The sequence below is a fragment of the Sturnira hondurensis genome, unplaced genomic scaffold (genome assembly GCF_014824575.4).
Source record: "Sturnira hondurensis isolate 20B ecotype Veracruz unplaced genomic scaffold, ASM1482457v3 Scaffold0006437, whole genome shotgun sequence".
In the NCBI taxonomy this organism is placed as follows: Eukaryota; Metazoa; Chordata; class Mammalia; order Chiroptera; family Phyllostomidae; genus Sturnira; species Sturnira hondurensis.
This window is the reverse complement of record NW_028079068.1, coordinates 8,216,421-8,238,323: the sequence shown is the minus strand read 5'-3', so window position 1 is coordinate 8,238,323 and position 21,903 is coordinate 8,216,421. Positions and strand designations below refer to the sequence as shown.

The window sequence follows — 21,903 nt, the reverse complement described above, 5'->3', positions numbered from 1 at the left end:
TGGCCGCCTCTTTCCTTTAACTTGCCTGTTTTCTACCATACACATTTTCTACTAAAATACAAATAAATAGTTCTACTACAGTTTTGCCAATTTGTTAAATGACCAGTGTTGCAGTAGTATTTTCTTACTTATTTTGTTATTGTTCAGTTACAATGTCTGTTTTAAGTTAACTGACTGGTTAGCCTGGGAATCTAACTAACACTTATAATGTTATTTCAGTGTAAAAAAGGCCTTTGAGCCTTTATAATTACCTAACAATGTAATAGTATGTGATCATGGAATCCCAGTCTAACTTGTAATTTATGAATGCCCTATACATAATAACCATGCTTTTTTCCTCAGAGTTTGATTTACACAGCCGAGACAGGTGATTTACAACACATGCATTTATTTTTGAAATGAGAATACATGTGTACGGGGTTCAGTAACTGTCCAGGGCACCAATCTATCCATATGTGAGACTCTCAAATGAGTAATTTTCCTTATTTTAGTTGGACAGTTGTTTGTTAATAAACACATTTAAAAAATAAAGCATTTATATTTTAATAAATTTTTATAATAATTCCAAGACTTGTTCCAGTATTTTGGAAAAGATGAGCAGTCCAATAGAAGTCAGCCTATTCATTAATCTAAATGTGTTATTCTTCTTGCTACTGTCTGGTAAATAAACTTAAGTGCAGAGATATACAGTGGCTAATGAATGGTCAAAACTACAGAAGTTATTTTCCTTTAATGTGCTTAGCCAGTTAATTTGCTCTGTTTTTCTTTTACAGTTTCAGCTCCTTGCTTCAGCTCTATTCAAATCTGGTTCAGATTTTACAGCTCTAGGTAAGTATGCCAGTGTAGTTTATTCAGCCAGATGCCCTAGCAATTATTTGGGAAGCTGGATTTTGGTGTTTTTTAAATGAAACTTCAGATAAGCTGCTCTTTTAAACAGTGGAGTAAGTTTCAAGGTATAATGCAAAATTTCCAATAACCTACTACAAGGTTATTCTCAAGCATTAGTCACCAGTTCATAAATCTGTTTGCTTTTTCTATTATACCAGTTGCTTCATCATTATGCAAACAGATAACAATAGAAGCATGATCAAAATAAATTAACTTGTATAGCATTGTTTTAAAATGCAAGCTGTATTACTGATGTATTTAGTATGAGATAACACTTGTTGGTTGAATGACTTTTCCTCCAACTTTGTTCTTTGTGGAGTGGTGTGGTGTCAATAGAATGGCGCCGGGGTAAGCAATGAAATAAATCATCTGGGAACAGAGAAAATGAATGATCTCTTTCCTGAATATGGGAATTTTTATATGCCAGTTATCTTAGTTCAAGACAAATTGTACTTGAAACTCAAGTGTTTCTTTTTTTTTTTTCTTTAGAGGGGAAGGGAAGGAGAGAGGGAGAGAAATATCAATGTATGGTTGCCTCCCGTGCATCCCCGGCTGGGAACTGGCCTGCAACCCAGGCATGTGCCCTGACTGGGACTTGAACTGCGATTGTGTGGTTTGCAGGCCTGTGCTCAATCCACTGAGCTACACCAGCCAGGGCTCAAGTGCTTCTTAAGCATCAGTTTAAGTAACTAGTTTTTTAAACATCAGTTTTCATTTAGGACTACTCTCATTAAGTATTAATGAATTATTAGAGTTTACTACACTGTAGTAAAGTGAGGAATTTGTAGAAGTTCCAGAACCCAGAGCTTTAATCAGGTGAATTTTCAAGGATCTTTTTGTTAGAAAAGATCATAGCATCACTTATTATAGCATCACTTTTCGACAAGATTTCATAGTGCCTTTTGCACTATGGGAATTTCCAGCTTTTCTCTTGTCATTATAGAATGTGGTCACATGGTGAATGCCTATTAATCCCATTGATGACAGTGCTGTTATTATGTGCCTTAGAGCTGAGTAGCAGTGTTGACGTTTTCTAGTATAAACAGTACTCTTTATCTCTAAATTAAATAACACTTGGGATATCAGTTTAATTTCGTTATTCTTTGTCCTTTGTCTCTAAAGGTGAACCATACCTCAAAGAGGACAAAAAACACCATATGTAATTGTGGTGCTTTTCACTGGGGTGGGAGAGAATAGCAGTATTCTTTGAGGTCTTACCCTGCCTTTTTCCATAACGAGTAATTAAGTCTTCTCTACTAATCAAGGCGACTGCAGTGTGGAGTCTGTTTCCAGGACAGGTAGGCTTCCGCACGGCAGTGCTGAGCAGACTGCTGCTGTAAAGCATGACTCCAACGGGCTCTTCTGAAAATTTAGACGTTGTTTGTGACTGTTCCATGCAATGGAATGCATAATGGTTTAAAACAAAATGTTTTCAGGCTTTTAGAAATCTCAGCCCTGTGATAGAAAACCTAAGTATAAGCATTACTTTAGAAAGTCTATACCCTTTTGAGTTTTATCACTTGAAACAGATTTAGTGATATGTGAATTGAGAGCCTGGCACATAGGTATGTGCTTTGAGTGAATATGTGCCTTGTCATGTGTGGAAACCACAGCCTGGAGCTGTTGCTTTTACTTGGTTGGTGGGCAGCACTGTCATGTCTCCGGCTGACTCACAGCCTTAGAACAAGACTTGCTTTGCAGTCATTTAAATGTGTTAGGCTGTTGTCGGCACATATTTTACCTTTAGCTTAACTCCTTTCATCTGTCTGCCCTGTTCACTGCCAGCTAATATATTTTTTCAGGAACAGTTAGTTTTACTTGCATTTCAGAAAAACCTCAGGTGCTCTGAGAACAATGCAAACACAATAGAAAAAAATAACAAAAGGAAAATTCCCACGGGGTTTTGTTTCATACGTTGTCTAAAGGGAGGCAGTATGTTTAACAATTAGAGACGGGAACGTAGTGCAGTGGTTCAGAGGTAGAATCTACATGTAGATATCAGCTCTGTCACATGCTAATTTTATTTTTTTTTTAAATTTTATTTATTTATTTTTAGAAGGGAAGGGAAGGAGAGGAGAGAAGTATCAATGTATGGTTGCTTCTGGTGCATCCCCTGCTGGGAACTGGCCCCTGCTGGGATCTGGCCTGTAACCCTGGCATGTGCCCTGACGGGGAATCGAACTGCCATCTTTTGGTTTGAAGGCCCATGCTCAATCCACTGAGCTACACCAGCCAGGCTGTCACATGCTAATTTTAAATCGACCTTGAGCAAGTCACCGTATTAATCATTAATTTCGCCATCTATAAAATGGAGATAGAGTACTTATCTCAAGTTGTTGGGGGAATTAAGTGAAATAATTATAGAAAACAGCAAAATAAAACACTTAATAAGTGACCCTTTAAGGGCACTGTCATTGTTAACTCCCTTAAAAATACCATTTTTGTATCATTGATGAATTTGGATGAGGAGCAAAATCACATTGTATGCTAATTTTAATAAAGAGAAACCTTATATATTAATAAATAAGAAGTACTGTGCATAAAAATTTATGAACAAAAGTACCTTTTGTAAGTTTCATGCCCATCTTCAGTTCTTGGTTCTTTTTCTTCTTCATTTTCTATCAGATTGTTTACTTTTACTTCACATAGGATTGAAATTAATTGGGTTTTGTATAAACCCAATTTAATTTTGTATAAACCGAAATTAATTTTTTGTATAGATGTGTACATCTTCAGTGTATAGATAAACTGAATAGTTCATTTTTTTAATTCTCTAAGGAAAAAAATTGCCTCAGCCTAACTTTCTGACTCCCTTTGGAATTAATCCAGTTTATCTTCACTTCTTAGAGTTAAATCAAAGTATTTGTTATATATATTTTTAATGTATTTTATTGATAATGCTATTACAGTTGTCCCATCTTTTTCTCCTCTTTATTCCCCTCCACCCTGCACCACCCCCTCCCACTGTCATTCTCCCACCTTTAGTTAATGTCCATGGTTCATACGTATACGTTCTTCGGCTTCTCCATTTCCCATACTATTCTTAACCTCCCCCTGTCTATTTCGTACCTACTGTTTGTGCCTCTTATTCCTTGTATCTTTTCCCTCATTGTCCCCTCTATTCCTCCCTGCTGAAAACCCTCCATGTGATCTCCATTTCTGTGAATTGGTTCCTGTTCTAGTTGTTTGGTTAGTTTGTTTTTGTTTTTTAAGGTTCAGCTGTTGATACTTATGAGTTTGTTGTCCTTTTACTGTTTGTATTTTTTATCTTCTTTTTCTTAGATAAGTCCCTTTGACATTTTATAAAGGGCTTGGTGATGATGAACTCCTTGAACTTGACCTTATCTGGGAAGCATTTTATCTGCCCTTCCATTCTAAATGACTGTTCTGCTGGGTAGAGTAATCTTGGATGTAGGTCCTTTTCTTTTACAACTTTGAATACTTCTTTCCAGCCCCTTCTTGCCTGTAAGATCCTGGTGTAGCTCCTGGTGTAGCTCAGTGGATTGAGCACAGGCTGCAAACCAAAGGGTCGCTGGTTGGATTCCCAGTCAGGGCACATGCCTGAGTTGTTGGCTAGGTCCCCATTGGGGTCACGTGAGTGGCAACCACACATTGATGTGTCTCTCTCTTTTAGGAAAAAAAAAAGATTCTCTCCTTATCATATGTTGGGTCATGTAATTATGATGTGCCTTGGTGTGTGCTTCCTTGGGTCCAACTTCTTAGGGACTCTCTGAGCTTCCTGGACTTCCTGCAAGTCTATTTCCTTTGTCAGATTAGGGAAGATCTCCTTCATTATGTTTTCAAATACTTTAAATTTCCTGTTCTTCTCCTTGACACCCCTATGATTCGGATGTTGGAATGCTTAAAATTTTCCTGGAAGTTCCTAAGCCTCTCCACACTTCTTAAAATTCTTGTTTCTTCATTCTGTTCTGGTTGAATGTTTATTTTTTTCTTCTGCTCCAAACCATTGATTTGAGTCCTAGGTTCCTTCTTTTCATTGTTGGTTCCCTGTACATTTTTCTTTATCTTGGTTTTCATAGCCTTTATTTTTTCCTCTTATTTTGCAACCATACTCAACCATTTCTATGAGCATCCTGATTACCAGTATTTGGGAACTCTGCGTGAATAGGTTGGCTATCTCTTTATCACTTAGTTCTATTTTTTTTCTGGAGCTTTGATCTTTTCTTTCATTTGGGCCTTTTTTTTTTTTTTTTTTTTTTTTTTTTGTCTCAGCCCACCTGTTACATAGTAAGGGGCAGAGCCTTAGGTGTTTGCTGGGATAGGGCAAATCTGTCTCTGTGTTGTGATGCTGTATGTTGGGGAGAGGTCTGAGAGGGAGCAGTGCCACTTCACTTGGTCAGCTCTCTACTGGCTTTCAGTCACTTCCCCCACTTCCCACAAGCAAATCAGGCCTTTTCTGGTGCTGAATCCTGGGTGGGTGTGTGGGTTTATGTATGTTCTAGAATCCTGTGGGTCTCTCCGACGAACTCTCCTGTGAGGCTGGGAGTTTCTCCTGCCACTGTTGCAATTTCCACAGGTTTTTATAGTCCCGTGCTGGAACCCTGGGTTGTGCAGTCTGTCTTGCTCCCCAGTTGTTTCTCCTGGTTTATCTGCATGCGAATGTGGGAGTGCCCAGTCCACCAGCCACCACCTCGCCCGCCCCAGTACTCTTACCACTCCTTGCTGCGAGTCCTCTCCACCCCGGCTGCCTGTCTTTACCCCTCCTGCCCGTTACCCCTCCTACCCGTCTGAATGAATGTTTCGTCTTTAACTTCTTGGTTGTTGGACTTTCAAACCATTTGATTTTCTAGCAGTTCTGGTTACTTTTGGTTTTAGATTTTTTTTTTAGATATTTATTTATCTTTAGAGGGGAAGGAGAGAGGGAGAGAAACATCAATGTATGGTTGCCTTTCGTGCGTCCCCTGCTGGGAGTTGGCCTGCAGGGAACTGGCCTGCAACCCAGGCATGTGCCCTAACTGGGAATCGAACCTCGATCCTCTGGTTCACGGGCCTGAGCTCAATCCACTGAGCTACGCCAGCCAGGGCTTGGTTTTAGATTTGTTGTCCATCTTTTGGTTGTGTGAGGAGGCAAAATGTATCTACCTATGCCACCATCTTGGCTGGAAGTTCTCTCAAAGTATTTGTTAATGTTATATATAATTTAAAGGATTAGAAAGATAATGATTTATAAGTTGCTGGCATTGTCTTAGTTTTGAAAAAAATAACCTCTACAGACCTTAGGTGGCTGTGGGCACTTTTAAGCTTGAACTGAAACATTTTGCTAATTTTAAGAGCTGTGTCTTATTATCTGAAAGTATGCTTTTGATCAATTAAGCATATATTCAGCAAGGTATGTTTCAAGTAGGAGAAATCTGGTCTATATAACATATTGCCTTTGTTGGTCTTCATGCTTCTCTTTGTAAGTTTTACAGTCCAAATATGAAGTGCAAGTATGAATTCAGATAAATATTTAAGATATTTTATACCTCAAGTAGTGTTTTTTGGCATGTGTGACATTTGTAAGGTGCCTTAAAAATTTCACAGAATTCACTGTGTCCTTTTAGCCCACCAAATATAGATTTCAGCAAGATATTTTCTTCAGCCTCCTCTGTCTGTAGCTCACATGTTTAGAGATGCTTTTTCTATAATAATATGTTTATTATTAGGAATTGGAAGTATAAGTAAAGAAACGTATCCAGGAGAAAATGAGAATTTTTGCTAATACTACTACTTTATCATAAATTGGAAAAGCTCCCTAGTTCTGTATAGTATGTTAACTTAAAAATATATTCCTAATAGGTTACTTTCTTTGTAGAACAGTCATTGTCTTCAGTCATGGTTCTAGTGATAAAGTGATAGCTAATATTTATTGAGCACTTACTATGGGGCCAAGTACTATTCTAAGTACTTCCCATGTCGTAACTCATTTAATCTCCATAGTAACCCTGTGAAGTAGCTACTGTTATGATTCCCTTTTATATATGAAGAAACTAGGACGCAGAGAGGCTAAAATAACTTGTCCGGGGTTGGTGCTAGTGAGTGGCAAAACCAGGATTCAAACCTTAGTATTTTGGGTTTATAGCTCGTTCCCTAAGCCACTAACTACACTACCTTTCATTGAGCTTTACCTATTTTCACTTCTGTGTTCAGTTCCTCATTTTATTTTGTGGTGAAAATGAACTGAGAGAAACAGTAATTAGAATGGAACATGAGATTTAGAATCAATACAACCTTTTTTTGTCCTAACTCTGCCATTTACGTAGTCATGTCACTGTTGCTGAGTTTTCCTAGTGCTCTACCCCTCTTTCATGTATTTTTTAAAAAGATTGACTGCAGATAAACCTTAAGATTCTCCTTGACCAATTTTTCTCAGTCTCTCTCCACACTCCTCATGTGTATCCACTCATATCCACTCATGTGTATCCACTGACAGACCATTACACAAACACAACCGTATACACAGACGTAGAGCTACAGTTGGTTCTCGTTATTTGCTGTAGTTACATTCTGTAGCATTACTGGGAGCACTGAATTAGTGAATACTGAGCCATTCCTCCTCCAGGACATACAGAGTTAGGTTCCTGCAAGCCTCTGGGCACAACATTTTTATCAACCTATCAATATGTAACCTTGCATTGTGTGTGTTTCTGTTTAAAAATACCTTATTTCTAAAATTTATATTGTTGATTCATTTACATGGAACTCATAACCAGTGATATTATAAACTGATTTTTAAACAAAGCTTACTTAACACAGATTTTTTCCATAAGGCACATTATGGCCTTCTTGCACTTAGAAGTATGAGATACCACTTAGCACTGTACATAGAGGCCATTGTAAGTAGTCAGGTCACCAAAAAAGGCACAGAAGTGCAAAAGGCATGGCACCAATAGACTTTATACCATGAGAGCTAAAACAAGAAGGCAGAGCATCACCTTGTACATGTGATGACTCAAATTGTCACTGCTCTGAGCATGTCTGTGAAGTGCCACAAGTATTGATTGTGGGATTACAAATACATTTTAGTATTTTAGTGAGGCAAGTGCTCAGATATGGAATCTGTGAGTGATGAGGATTGACTGTACGAGGTCTGTCCAGAAGGTACCCAGCCATGCAATATGAAAAATAGAGACATTTGCCCTGGCTGGTATAGCTCAATGGATTGAGTGTGGGCTTCTGAACCAAAGGCTCATCAGTTCAATTCCCAGTTAGGACACATGCCTGGGTTGCGGACCAGGCCCCCAGTGGGGGATATAAGAGGTAACCATACACTGATGTTTCTCACCCTCTTGTTCTCCCTCCTTTCCCCTCTAAAAATAAATTAATAAAGTCTTTTAAAAAAGAAAATAGAGACATTTATTGAGGATAAACAATACCAGAAACATTGTACATAGGACAGTGATGCCTCAGTCCCCTTCAAATTAGGCACCTTGGGACTTTACACAGTTCTCTTAATCACCATCAGCTGCCTGTCATATTTTCCTGAATCTTCACCAATGGTCTGAAATCTGTTCCCTTTCAAAGGTGATTTTAGTTTTGGGAAAAGCCAGAAGTTGCAGGGGGCTAAATCTGGGCTGTAGCGGGGCTGAGTCTCCTGGATGATTTGATGTTTCATCAAAAAACTGCGTAAGACGTGATGTGTGAGCAGGTGTGTTGTTGTGATGAAGCTTCCAGTTACCAGTCACCCATATCTTTGGCCTTATGAATCATCCGTATAGTTTCTGTGGAGGAATGTTCAACTTTAATGCAAAATTTGGTGCAGATTTCTTACTGTATGCACTCAGTCATTTTGAATATGATGGCTGCACGATACACATGCTCACTCAGTGGTGTCTACCGCCCCCACTGACTAGTACAGTGAAGTTGTCATTGTTCATGCATGTGCATTCCAGTCCACTCTGCTTAGCTGCCAGCTTACATCAGTGTCAGGCAAACCATCCTCCTTATAATAACAGTGGTTGGACACTTTCTGAATAGGCCTCAGATGTGTGCATGCGCACACTGACATAGATGTATAGTTTTGTGTGTTCTGGTTTTATTATATAGTGTAAAATATGTGTTCTGCATTGTAAATTTAAAATATCATGATGTGGCTTGGAGATGTTTGCATGAAACTGCACTAGATCTATTGTATTCTCATTAAGTGATAGGTAGTGTTCCACAGTAGGGGCCTACCGGAATTTAACAGTTCATCTGATAAGAGTGTAAATTTCAGTTTCCTTGTTGGTAATGGGTGAAAAAAAGTAAAAGATGTTCCTTTTAGGATTAAATGAATTTAGCACATTACCTACAACTTAATAAGCACTCAGTGAATATTAGTTAATAAAAATAAATAAGTGGACTTTGGAGTCAAAGCCCACTTATAGACATGGGTTCACATTCCATACTTTTCCTTTACCAGTTGTGGGACCTTACTAAATTACTGAATTTCTCTCAGCTTTCCCATCTGAAAGTGGAATTGATAATAACTGCTTCATTGTTTTTTGTTTATGTGTTTGTGACAACTAAATGCAGTCCTACATGAAGTACCTAGCACACAGTAGGAACGCTGGTGTTTCCTTCCTTCCTAAATTATTTGATATCATGAAAATGATACTACTTCAATAGAATACTATCACAGAATTGATACCTTCTCTTAAGAATAAAACATACCACAACATTTTCACAAATAAAGAAAATAAGAGGAGACCCTGAAGAAAATATACAGAGAAACAAACAAACCTGTCTATCAAATTAGTAGTAATATTACTACACAATGGAGGTTGAAATTAAACCTTTTGTGTACGGTGCTTAGACTATATATTCTCAGATGTAATCTAAAAACAAAAGGAAAGAATCTTGAGTTTTGGTGGTAGTGATAATGGGTATAATAATTCTGAACCATGTTTTATGTGTATTTTAGGCTGAGCAAATGAGTAAGTATGATGTTGCTGGGAGTTGGTTTCCTTAGTGAAAGAAAGGAGATATAAATATGGAATGGGATAAGGAAAAAAAGAATCCTGTGAAGTTCTTAAACATTTGGAATTAGCAATAAAAACATGATTCTGTTTAAGAAAGCTGTATGTAGGGACTTCCAGCCAAGATGGAGGCATAGGTAGAAACACTGTGCCTCCTCGCACAACCAAAATTGAGGACAACAAAGATTTAGAAACAAAAACACAACCAGAACAGACAGAAAATTGAACTCTATGAAAGTCCGACAACCATTTGTCCAGACCAGTAAGAGGGGCGGAGTCGGAGGCCAACGGAGAGGGGCCACAGTGGGAAGAGGAGGTGTCTGGCAGACCCGGCTGCACAAGCAGCTCAGGGCTAGCAGACCCTGGGCACGGGGAGGAAACAAGCAGACCCAGTGAGGTGTGCAAGGCTGCTGGCTGACCGTGGTCATACAGTCGCGCGCAGATAAACCAGGCAAAAATGGGCAGTGAGACAGACCGCACAACCCAGGGCCCCAGCAATGGGAAATGAGGCCTAAATGCACTGATTGAAAACACTTGTGGGGGCTGAGGTGCCCAGAAAGACTCCCAGCCTCATAGGAGAGTTTGTTGGAGAGACCCAGAGGGTCCTAGAGCGTGCGTAGGCCTGCCCATCTGGGGGGACAGCACCAGAGGAGCCTGGTGTGCTTGTGGGAAGTGGTAGAAAGGACTGAAGTATCAGCGGAGCAAGCGCCGTTTTTCCCTCTCTGACCCTGCCTCTACATACAGCATCACAACCCAGCAACTGGGTAGCCCTGCCCTGGGGACCACCTAAGGCTCCACCCCTCATACATAACAGGCACAAACAGACCAAAAAATTATGGCTCAAACAGAAGAACAAGTAAAAGCCCCAGAGCCAATACTTTTAAGCAACCAAGAGATAATCATCCTATCAGATGCACAGTTCAGAACATTGGTGGTGATCAGGATGCTCACAGAACTAGTTGATTTTTGTTGCAAATTAGATGAAAAAATAAAGGCTACACTAAGTGAAATGAAGAAAAATGCACAGGGAGCCAGTAGTGATAGAAAGAAAACTGGCGCTCAAATCAATGGAGTGGACCAGAAGGACGAAAGAAACAACCAAAGAGAAAAGAAGGAAGAAACAAGAATTCAAAAAATGAGGAGAGGCTTAGGAACCTCCAGGACATCTTTAAACGTTCTAACATCCAAATTATAAGGGGTACCAGGAGGGGAAGAGGAAGAGCAACAAGTAGAAAAGTTATTTGAATAAATAAAGGAGAACTTCCGCAATCTGGCAAAGGAAATAGACTTCCAGGAAGTCCAAGAAGCTCAGAGAGTCCCAAAGAAGTTGGATGCAAGAAGGAACACACCAAGGCACATCATAATTACATTACCCAAGATTAAAATGAAGGAGACAATCCTAGAAGCAGCAAGAGATAAGGGGACAGTCACCTACAAAGGAGCTTCCACTAGACTGTCAGCTGATTTCTCAAAAGAGACTTTACAAGCAAGAAGGGGCTGGAAAGAATTCAAGTCACGAAATACAAAGACCTACATCCAAGATTACTCTATCCAGCAAAGCTTTCATTTAGAATGGAGGGACGGATAATGTGCTTCTCAGGTAAGGGCAAGTTAAAGAAGTTCATCATCACCAAGCCCTTATTATATGAAATGTTAAAGGGACTTATCTAAGAAAAAGAAGATAAAAAATATGAACAGTGAAAGGACAGCAAACTCACAGTTATTAAAAACCACACCTAAAACAGAAGCAAACTAAGCAGACAGAACAAGAGCGGAGCCACAGAAATGGAGATCACATGGAGGGTTAGCAACAGGAGTGGGAGGAGAAGTGGGGAGAAGGTACAGAGAATAAGTAGCATAGACAGTGGGGAGAAAATAGGGGCAGGGCAAGAGTAGTGTGGGAAATGTAGAAGCTAAAGAACTTATGACACAAGGACATAAACTAAAGGGGGAGAAGGCGAGGGGGGGTATACAGGGTGGAGGGGAATGAAGGGGGGAAATGGGACAACTGTAATGGCATAACCATTAAAATCTATTATTTTTTAAAAGCTGTATATAATGTGTACAGATACATGTACAGACCTAGAAACTACACCACCCTTGGTAATTAGCACAGCTGATCTTGGTTTCTAGATATGATTCACCACCAAAAGGAATTAGGGCTCTTGGAAAAATAGCTGACTCCAGAGCTGTGAAGATGAGCGTGGCTATCAGAAAATGAGGAAGTGCTTAAATTTAATAGGGATGTTTCAAAAAGACAGGAGCTCAAAAGCTCTCACTGGCCAAACCCAGGACCATATCAGTATTAAAATGAGCAATGACAGTAATGGATATAACACTGAACAAGAAAAGGATCCATGAATACCAATACAAACAAAAAATGGAGGGAGGGTCAGAAGCATGAAAAAGAAAAGGAGTGGAATATCCTCAGTGGACTAGAAAAGGAAAACGCTTGCAAGGAAAAGAGAAGTCCATTTAGTTATTGAAGTGCCAGTTGTTTGGTTAGGCTCTTTTCACATCAGTGTGTTTACAGCGCTGTCAAGTAGTCAGAGCTCTCAGATCAGCACCCATGTCTTTGGTTTTAAAGCCTGTTTGGGTTTTGGTTTTTCCATTATATAGTGCTATTTTTCTCCACTCTCTTTTCTGTTACGTGTTGAGTTTTAAACACAATTGATGAGTGTCTTTGTATCTCTTCTTCACCAGGCTTTTCGGATGTGGATCACACCTATGCTCAGAGAACTCAGCTCTTTGACACCTTGGTAAATTTCTTTCCTGACAGTATGACTCCTCCTAAAGGCAACCTGGTAGACCTCATCACCCTGTAACAGAAGAGTCGCTGACCAGAAACGGAGAACAGGAGTCTGCTTTCAGTATTCTGGATTTCAAGTCTATTGACCGACACGGGCTGCAGTGATAGAGGACTGCGCCAGAATTTTGAAGGGACCTTTACCATCACAAGTTCTCACCCTGTTTCGTCATACCTGACCTCAGCCCCATTCTCCTCATCCCATTCCTCAATTAGGTTAATAATAAAGTGAAATTGGTGTACTTTCCATTTAAATATATATATTTTTTACTTTAAATTTTAAGAATTAATGAGTATAAAAATAATAATCAGGTAGTTTACCCTTTCCTGATTTTTATTTCATTTTTATAAAATTAGGGCAAGTAAGCACTATTAACAATCTCAGTGCTACAGAATTGGGATTTTGTTATTTGGCCTTTCCTCTTCCCATTTCACTTGACCTTGCATCACACAACTGCTTGTATATGTGGTGTCACTTGTTTACCTCTTTACTTCATTCTTAATAGTATGTAGTTCTCTATGGCAACTGATGTATGTTAAAGTGATAAATATGTGTCTCTGTTGACTAGAGTCTTGTATTACATTAAGCAGTAGGAGAAACAGAAGGCTCAAATTTATGCTCCTTGTCACAGAACTAAAAAATGAAATCCAGTATTGGTCCAAGCACATATCTGAGATTGATATGTAGTATTTCTATAATGGATATTATAATAACTTTGAATCACAGAAACCTTAAACTAAGAACTGAGTATAGGGCAGAACCTTTAAGAGCCATTATACAAGTTACCAGCAGGAGGGTTCCGGAAGTGATTGATACGTTTATTGATATCTTTGCAGTCATTTTGAAAGAAAATTACTTTCCTCTGGTAGAGCTGTGCAGAACCAAGCCTTCTGTTACTTTCTTGTGCTGTCAATTTGTAGCATTTTCACTTGGGAGGGTGGGTTTCCAGAACTCTGCTTTTGTTAATTTCCATATGTACTGGCTCCCTACAGCTGCTTCTGCCTATTGATGTTTTAGATAGTGGTGTATAGTTGTCCAAATGAATACAACTGACGGGCGTTTCATTAAGCACACGGACCAGGCTCTTTAAGAGGAGGAAAAAGAAAAATAATGGTGCAAATACTTTTTCATTAAAACTTAAAAAAAAAAGGAAAAAAGGCAGATGGGCTTTTCCACTTTTTTGTGGGGTGGTGGAGCTGTGTACCGCTATGGAATGCAGTGTGGGAAACCTACACCTGGCCAGTGCCTGTATTCGCTCAAAATGTGTTCTGTGTGCAACTGATACCACAGCGCTTAAAGTATACTACGTATAACGAATGTCCATCAGTCCAGTGGCTCTTAAAAGTGAATGACTTTATGGAATTCAGTATGTCCCTGAGTAGCAAGATAGGTGTCACCAAAGAAAGAAGAAATTGACTTGCACTTTTGAAAAGTCTCATGTATAGGCGTGAGACTTTGTGATCCATCTTCACTCTGTGTTGCGTAGTTTTACTACTTTCAGGGAAGGGCAGAAATATATTTTTCCTAGTTCTAGGCTTGAGCCTTGGGCTCCTTAGCTCTCAAGCTTTCCAAAGCTTTCGGTAGTGATTTATTAGACAATTAGATCTGTACCTTACCTTGTGAAAATGGAGTGTATCATTTAGTAGATAGCAAATTGTGTAGCTACAGAATAACCAACCGTCTTTACAGGTGAGCACATAGGATGTACATACGTACTTGTGCAGTTTCATAAAATGACTCCCCTGAGTGACCGAGCAGAGCATAAAATATGAATGTCACTAATATGGTAGCCAGTTGAATCTGGTTTTGTGAAAACAAGTACAAATCAACGAGTTGATGGGGAAGAACTTGTAAGAGTTTCTAAATTTAAAACCGAGTTTTGCTCTCTGTGTATTCTGGCACTTTAAACACATTAACCAAATGAAATTCCACTGCCCTCCACCATTTATTTTTGTAGTGCTTGGTCATTTTTCTCATTTATTTAGACTCCACGTTTGGAGGAAACTCCATTCCTGACCTCACTGATTTTTGTTGTTCTTGTTTTCCCTTGCCAGTTTTTGTGTGTGTGTGCGTGTGTGTTACATATGCTTGTTTTAGTTTTTTCTCTTCTCACTTTATTAGATGTGGAACTTTTCCTCTTTTCATTTCTGAATTTTTCTTTCACTAACATACTTAAATGGGATTGAATCATAGCAAACTATTTAGTGCTGCTTAAGAGATGGTATTGAGGTGATTATTGACTAGGTGAGTCAGAATTTGTACCGTGGAGCTTGCACTGCTGGTAACGATTGTAGGAGAATGCAGGGCTTCATTATATCGATGCCCAGGACTGACACACTACTCACGTTGTACATCCCCGAACTGAAACTTGTCTGTATACTGAATGAGGAGCTCCATTTACAGCCAGGAATTCCAGCAGCATGTTTAATTTAAATAATCTTAATTTGGCATTTAGATACATCATTTAGATAGGCAAGTAGCTAAGTTTTACTATTTTAAAATCTTTCATTCTATGTTAGTAAATCTCAGATTGAAACACCTGGCTTGTGCTAGTCAGTGGGGTATACTTTGCTCAATTTCATTATTCCTTGCTTCAACTTCATTTCCATTTCTTCCCCCCACCCTCAGTGGAATATATTATTCTGGAATAATAAATATTTTATTAAAACTAGAAGTAAACTAGATCTCTAACATTGTCAGTTCTTGTACTTCATGAGAAATTACCTGATTTACCAGGGACTTCTAAAATGGATTTGCATTTCGTGGAATGACACAGACCTCCTGTGGACAGCTTGATTAATTCAAGTGTATTGATTTCTTATTCAAGCAAAGGCATTTAGGCGCGGGTGCCTAACTGCGCTAAAGCTGAGAGTGTTAAGTTTTAGCAAGATCATTATTTTAAACCTGGGTTTCATTTACACTAAAACTGGCCTATCCATGTCTAGCAAGTAAGACCGATAGAGACCGTTAGAAAGTTAATTTTGGCTTGCTGGGCTTAGAGCTCAGCGATTTGTTTAAGATTGTAAACTCTTCTTGGGTGAAATGTGTGTATTGAATAAAAGTGTTTGCCAGCTTATCCTTCCAGTGGACCTGTTCACATCTGCCTTAAAAATGCTATTTAGAACAACATGAACAGTTTCGTCTAATAAAAACAGTTTTAAAATCTAACCTACATCATTTAATCATTTATTGAGAGCTGGAAAACGATGCTTAATTGATGAAAGAGCACTTAGAAAAGAATATGTTCCTGATTTTATTCTCTGAATTATACTAGTTTCATGGTAATAACATGAGAAGTTACTCTGTAATTATTCTTAGTCCGAGCTGTCCTACCACCATATGAAATTCACTAGGTAATTGTGGGCCATTGATTATTTCCTGAGAGGATATGTTAACCCTTCAGCTGGTTGTATGTTGCAGAGCAGTTGAGAACTGTGATTTGAAGTGATTTCTGTGGGGGCCAAGAAATCTTAAGGATGAGTACTCTAAACAGTCATCTAGCTATAAAAAAATACACCTTTCATAATTCTTCCTAAAAATCCATGTTCGTCTATAGTGTTTTGCAGAAATTCTCACTGGAAGTTTCACTGACATTTTAAATTCTTAAAATAGCCTTGATCTGGGATGTGCAGGCTTCCTCCGGAAAGGTCTGTAGTCATTGGAGAAGTATATCAGAGGGTCTGCATGTGACGATACTCATAGGTAAGATCTTCGGACTCCTTCATTCAACATCATTCCATATTAGATACCATCTTTTGTGGTGTTTGACTGTGGCCTATTATGCTGAGATAACTTGGCTTCCTTAAACATCTAGTGCATATAGGTCATCTGAAGGTGGGACCTTCCAAGTGTGCGGGAATAATCAGGAGCCCACCAGATCAGCTGAATGGCGTCACCATTGTTTGTTTTGGTGGGAAGGACCCATTGCAGTTTATGGAATTCTTCACCAAATCCTCTTACTTTTCTTAGAAAGTTCTGTCTTAGAGCTTTTATTTATACATAATTTTAACCTTGATTTCCTCCTACCCACCAAATACTGTGAATTGTGTTTTTATTACTTTTCTGACTGGCTTCTTGGCTGTTACAGCCCAGAGGTGTTCGATAGCATTGCTTACAAGTGTTAACACTGCTTGAGGGGGAAAAAGGTCAAAATCATTCTGAAGCATCCTCCTCCTTGATCCTTGTTGATGGCAACAGAATAATGAAATTAATAATTGTACGTTGTTAATTAATGGCATTAAGATAGTGCTGTAAAAATGCGGGTCATTTTCATTTGGGGCCTCATAATGTGGTTGTGGCTGCTTTCATGGAGGAGACAGTGTGGACTCCTTTTCCTGGCACTAGGAATATAGTGATAAAGTTATTGATAAGGGACAAGTTTCCTCCCTTATAGTTCAGAGCTAATGGAATTCTCTAGTCACCAGAATTTCCATTTGCCTGATTTGTCTTTTTTTTTTTTTTTGCCTTTTCACCCCTGCTCCCAACTCTTCCGAGCAGCACTGATATTCTGCTGAAGTTGGAATTTGTGTTAAGAATTGATTTTTAATTTCTCATATGATTGAGCATAGCTGTGATTGCCATGAAATGATTGGTATTTGTTTATTCTTAGGTAAAAATAATGCAGGCTTGCCCTGGCTGGTGTAGCTCAGTGGATTGAGCACAGGCCTGAGAACCAAAGAATCACGGTTCCATTCCCAGTCAGGGCACATGCCTGGGTTGCAGGCCGGTTCCCAGCAGGGGACACATGAGAGGCAGCCATACATTGATATTTCTCTCCCTCTCTCCTTCCCTTCCCTTCTAAACATAAATAAATAAAATATTTTTAAAAAATAATAATGCAGGCTTATAAATGTCTCTTCCCCTCAACAATGTGTATTTAGCTCAAATTCCAAATGACTTAATCTTATTCCTAGTCATAGCCAATGAAAAAATCTTTTGACAATAGGTCCCATAGCTCTTAACGAGTCATTAGAGGTTATAGTAGATCAGAGTTTCTAGTGGTGCAGAGAGAGAGAGAGAGACCCTCGTGGGAAACCCGACCTCTGTATGCCTTTTTCTACTAGGTGGAACTCAAGTGACCGATCTCGAACCAGGAGTCCCAATTTAAAGCTTTAAAACATCAGAATCAAAGGGTAGTTAGTTCAGTTTATCTTTCACGTTGGAGTCATTATTTGGAAATAAAGTCTGCAAATATATTTTCATGCCCTCAAGCAGTGCCTGGTTTGATTTAAAACAGAATGTTACGTGGATGTTACCTGAGAGCTATCGATAGGGTCAACAACAAAAATTGGGGGGTGGGGCACATATTTACTAGGGAAATAGACCTTTTGTAAGATACCACTTATAATTGTGAAATAATTTGTCTTTCTGTTCACATCATCTCAATGAACTATTAAACATTTGTGTGCAGTGTCCTCTTGTGCTTGTCTGTGCCACTCTTACTTGGAGACTTAGGAACAAAGCCAGAGAGGAGGAGGAGGGTAGGCTAGAAGAGGAGGAGGGAACTTTTTCTCCCAGATTTGAAGGTCCCCAATCTAAATGATAAAGAAAGCTCTTCTTTTCTAACCCTAAATTAACTTGACTAATGCAGTGCTGAGAAGAAGGCTTAAGCAAAACGGATCAAAGCGCAGTTATTCTGAATAGTCTCGAAAGCAGCATCTCTTGGTTTGTTTCTTTTCTCCTCTTCTCCCAAGTAGCTGTCAGAGCTCTTAAGACAGAAAACACAGTGTAGTGGGTCCTAGATCCTAAACTGGGTGAGCAGTTTCTCATGTTCAGCTAGTTCCTCGATGAGGATCCAGAGGGAACGCGATCAGTGAACCGTTCTAACATGCAGTGATAGGCTCCCGCAGGACTCGCCTTCCCTCCAGTTTAAGCTCTCGCTGCAGCTCAGGTCCGCACCATCTGGGCGCTGGCTTTCACAGCAGTTAGGTCGGGGTCGGAGCTGTCTGCCACGCAGGGTAACCGGCCTGAGGAGACTCACTCTTCAGTTTCATTCAGTGCTTAATGAATGCCAAGTTAATCGGCAGGAAGGAAAAACTGTGGGTACACTCAACAGGCCTGTGTGCATGATTAAAGAGTTGCTCAAGTAGCCAATTTTGAGCTTTATGTCTCCTTTGTTAACAAATCTCAAGAAAGTCTTTGTTCAGTTTAGCTAGTGTCAGTTGGTTGGTGTTTGTTTTCTAGTCCTGCAAAGTAGGAAAAAAATTGTCATTTCACGCTTAACTTATAACCCATACAGAATTGTTTCTATGTTTTAAAATAAATTAATTGCACATAATCCCCAAAGGTCTCTGTTTATTCTGCTTGGCCAAGAAATACCTGAATTCTGGGCTTGGCATTAGAAATATTTAATAACTTGGATTTATTCTTTAGGTTGCCTCCACATCTGTAAAGTGATTAAATTAGAGAAGGTGTCTGGAATAAGTCCAATTCCATTGCAGCTGACAGAGTTTTAATGAATTCATTTTGCAACAGAAAAGAGGAGAGGATCTTACGCCCCTCAATGGTTGCAAATGCCCGTTCAGCACATCGCCTTGTAGTTCTCTTTACGTTCTTGAGATGAGAGGGCTGGAGGACCGAGGGCAGAGACGCACAGCTTCAGGTTTTTTTAATTGTGTACTTAAAGAAGTTCTACGGTACTTTCATTTTTTAAAGGCTTAGCTTAATTTCACATATACATATTAGCTATGCTTGTAAAAGTCCTGAATACAAAGTTACAAGACATACTAAAGTTGTCTACCCAACCCCAAATTTGATAGTACGGTATCAAAGTCCAAAAGTGTAAATACGAGCAGTCTGTGGGGCAGATAATATATTTTAAGAAGTCATGGATGTGGTCTCCTTTATAATTTTTTTCTTCTTTCCCAAAAATATTATTTTGGTGACTGACTAGTTATAAATTATGTTCTCCCTCAATTATAAACCACCCATTTGGAGGAATAAATGGGGACTGACTTGCTTAAATATCACATTTAGCCTGGCCAAAAGATGCTGTGATTGTGTTATTTTGTTAGATAGCTTGCGTTTTTGACTTGTGCGAAATGTCTTTTGAAATGTATAAATTAGATAGTATAGCATTAATTTTCCTTTATTTCTTTAGTTCAATTTAGAAATTGCAAAATGTGACATTTTTTATGAGCATATTCCTTTAGGGATACACACACAGCTGACCCTTAAACAATTGACCTTTGAACTACACAGGTCTACTTATCTGTAGATTTTTTTCAACAAATACTGTAAATATATTCTTATGATTTTCTTAACATGTTTATTTCTCTAGCTTCCTTATTGTAAGAACATAGTATATTATACATATAATGTACAAAAATATGTGTTAGTTAACCAACTGCATGTTTTTGGTAAGGCTCCGCTCAACAGCAGGTTGTTAATAAGTTTGGGGGGAATCCACAGTTATACATGGATTTTTGACTGCCTGTGAGTTCAGGGCCCCTACCCCCCACATTGTTCAAGGGCCAGCTATGTGTGTTTTTTTCTTTGAAAGAGATTTCTTTCCTGTCACAACTTCAAAATCTATGGACAGTCGAGTCCATAGCCTCAGAGGAAGAGCACAGGAAGGCCACGGTGAAGACCTCGTCTCGGTCTTCATCTTGGAACGAGCATTGTTCCATCTTTCGAAATGGCGTGTGTCCGAATCGTTGTTTGCATCGACTCTTTTACTTCGTTTATAAATTAGAAGTACCCAATGGTCAGAAATTAAGATCCCCCCGGATACAGATCCTCACAAAGTCAGACTGGAAATGAGGTTGAGAAGGAAGACTCAGCTCCATCCATAGCCAGTAGACCCGCTCGTTCCAGGCCTGCTGATTGATGCCGTGGAGAGCGCCGCCTCTTTGTCACAGCGGCTCCCTGGCTGGAAATAGGGTGTTAGGGCGCCTGCTCATTGGAAGGGTGGAAGGTGTTAGATGTCTTTAAGGAGACTTTTAACTAACACTTACTGATGTTTGTGATTATAAAAATCTTTATTATAGAAATCCAGGAAATAACTCATTGTAAAGAGGGAAAACCACTATGTAGTAACGGATGAGACATACTCATTTTATTTTTCCTGATTTCTGTTACCAAGCATGGTAAAGGCCAGAAAATAGCTATAAAAATTGACAGCATCATTCTCACTGATTTTTACCACGTGTGTGGAGGGCTGGGATGCAAGCATTTGTGCCTACCCTTCCTCATATTCCGTTAAGCATTGCCCTTTTCTAGACAGTCTGGAAATAATTCTGTTGCTATGTATCTTTCGAGCCTGAATCTTGGGTGTAAGATATTTACCCAGAAGCTGTCGGGAGTTACCTTGTTCAGGCCACTGGGAATTCCGTCTCAAAGACTCTTTAATGTTTAAGCTCTTTATGCACCATTAATGCACATGTGGAGCATATTCATATCCATGAAGAGCTGTCTGTTGAGATACATCTTTCAATAGGACCATAATTCAACCCACACCCAAAAAGGATGAGGTACTTTTGAAAGGCTAAAGGAAAAGCAAAGCAAAAAGAAGACAGGCAAAATAAACATAAATGTAAAGGAGTCCTTGAAACATGAGTTCCCCTAGTCACGCATCAGCAAATGTGTCTTCAGAAAATGTTTCTGTGCTCGCCGGAAGTTTGGGGTTTCATTTGCGACTCCTTAGTGCAAGAAGGAGATAAGTGCAGCCTGTCGAGGTTCTGTTCACCTTCTTCTGTGACCATGCAGGGGCCCAGGGCTGTATCCTGAGGTACCTACATCAGAAATGGAAATCCTGGGGGAACTCAGAACAGCAGACAGGAGCAAGCTGTAGCTTTTAAACAAGTGCTTTGGGGCATCAGATCTCCTATCATTACTGTTCTAAACCATTGTCGAGCTATGTTGAGAGTTCTGCAGTCTTCCCCGTATGCCTCACAATCATTTCTAGTTTCATTTACTTTTGCTCAGTCTGTGTGGACATTGTAGGGTGGGTTGGTTGGTTGGTTTAGTCCAAGTAATCTGATCCTAGGTTTGATGAATGTGTTATCAACACTGCTTTGTGAATAGTGATCTGCTGAACAATTGCAATTGTAGAATTGTATGTAATGTACATATGGAGAAAGAATGTATTTTGTTCATTTTCTTAATAAAACATATATGGACACTATTAGATGTCTAAGACTATTTTTGAAATTAACTTTTAAAATGTGTACTTTGCAGTTACATTTTTTTCCTCTAAAAGGTTTTATTCAGGCTTCAAAAGGTAGAAAATGAGCCCTGGCTGGTGTAGCTCA

The 21,903-nt window shown here is 39.2% G+C and overlaps 1 protein-coding gene across 3 annotated transcripts in view; it reads left to right on the top strand.

Moving 5' to 3' along the window:
* The window catches only part of MKLN1 (muskelin 1), a 337,548-nt gene extending 320,757 nt beyond the window's left edge, over positions 1 to 16,791 (top strand). For all 3 annotated transcript variants that reach the window (XM_037049181.1, XM_037049180.1, XM_037049179.1), the window contains 2 exons: positions 774 to 828; positions 12,549 to 16,791. In XM_037049181.1, the coding sequence (XP_036905076.1) occupies positions 774 to 828; positions 12,549 to 12,670 (177 nt within the window). In that variant the 3' untranslated portion in view covers positions 12,671 to 16,791. The remainder of the gene's footprint in view (positions 1 to 773; positions 829 to 12,548) is intronic.
* Positions 16,792 to 21,903: the final 5,112 nt, after the last annotated feature.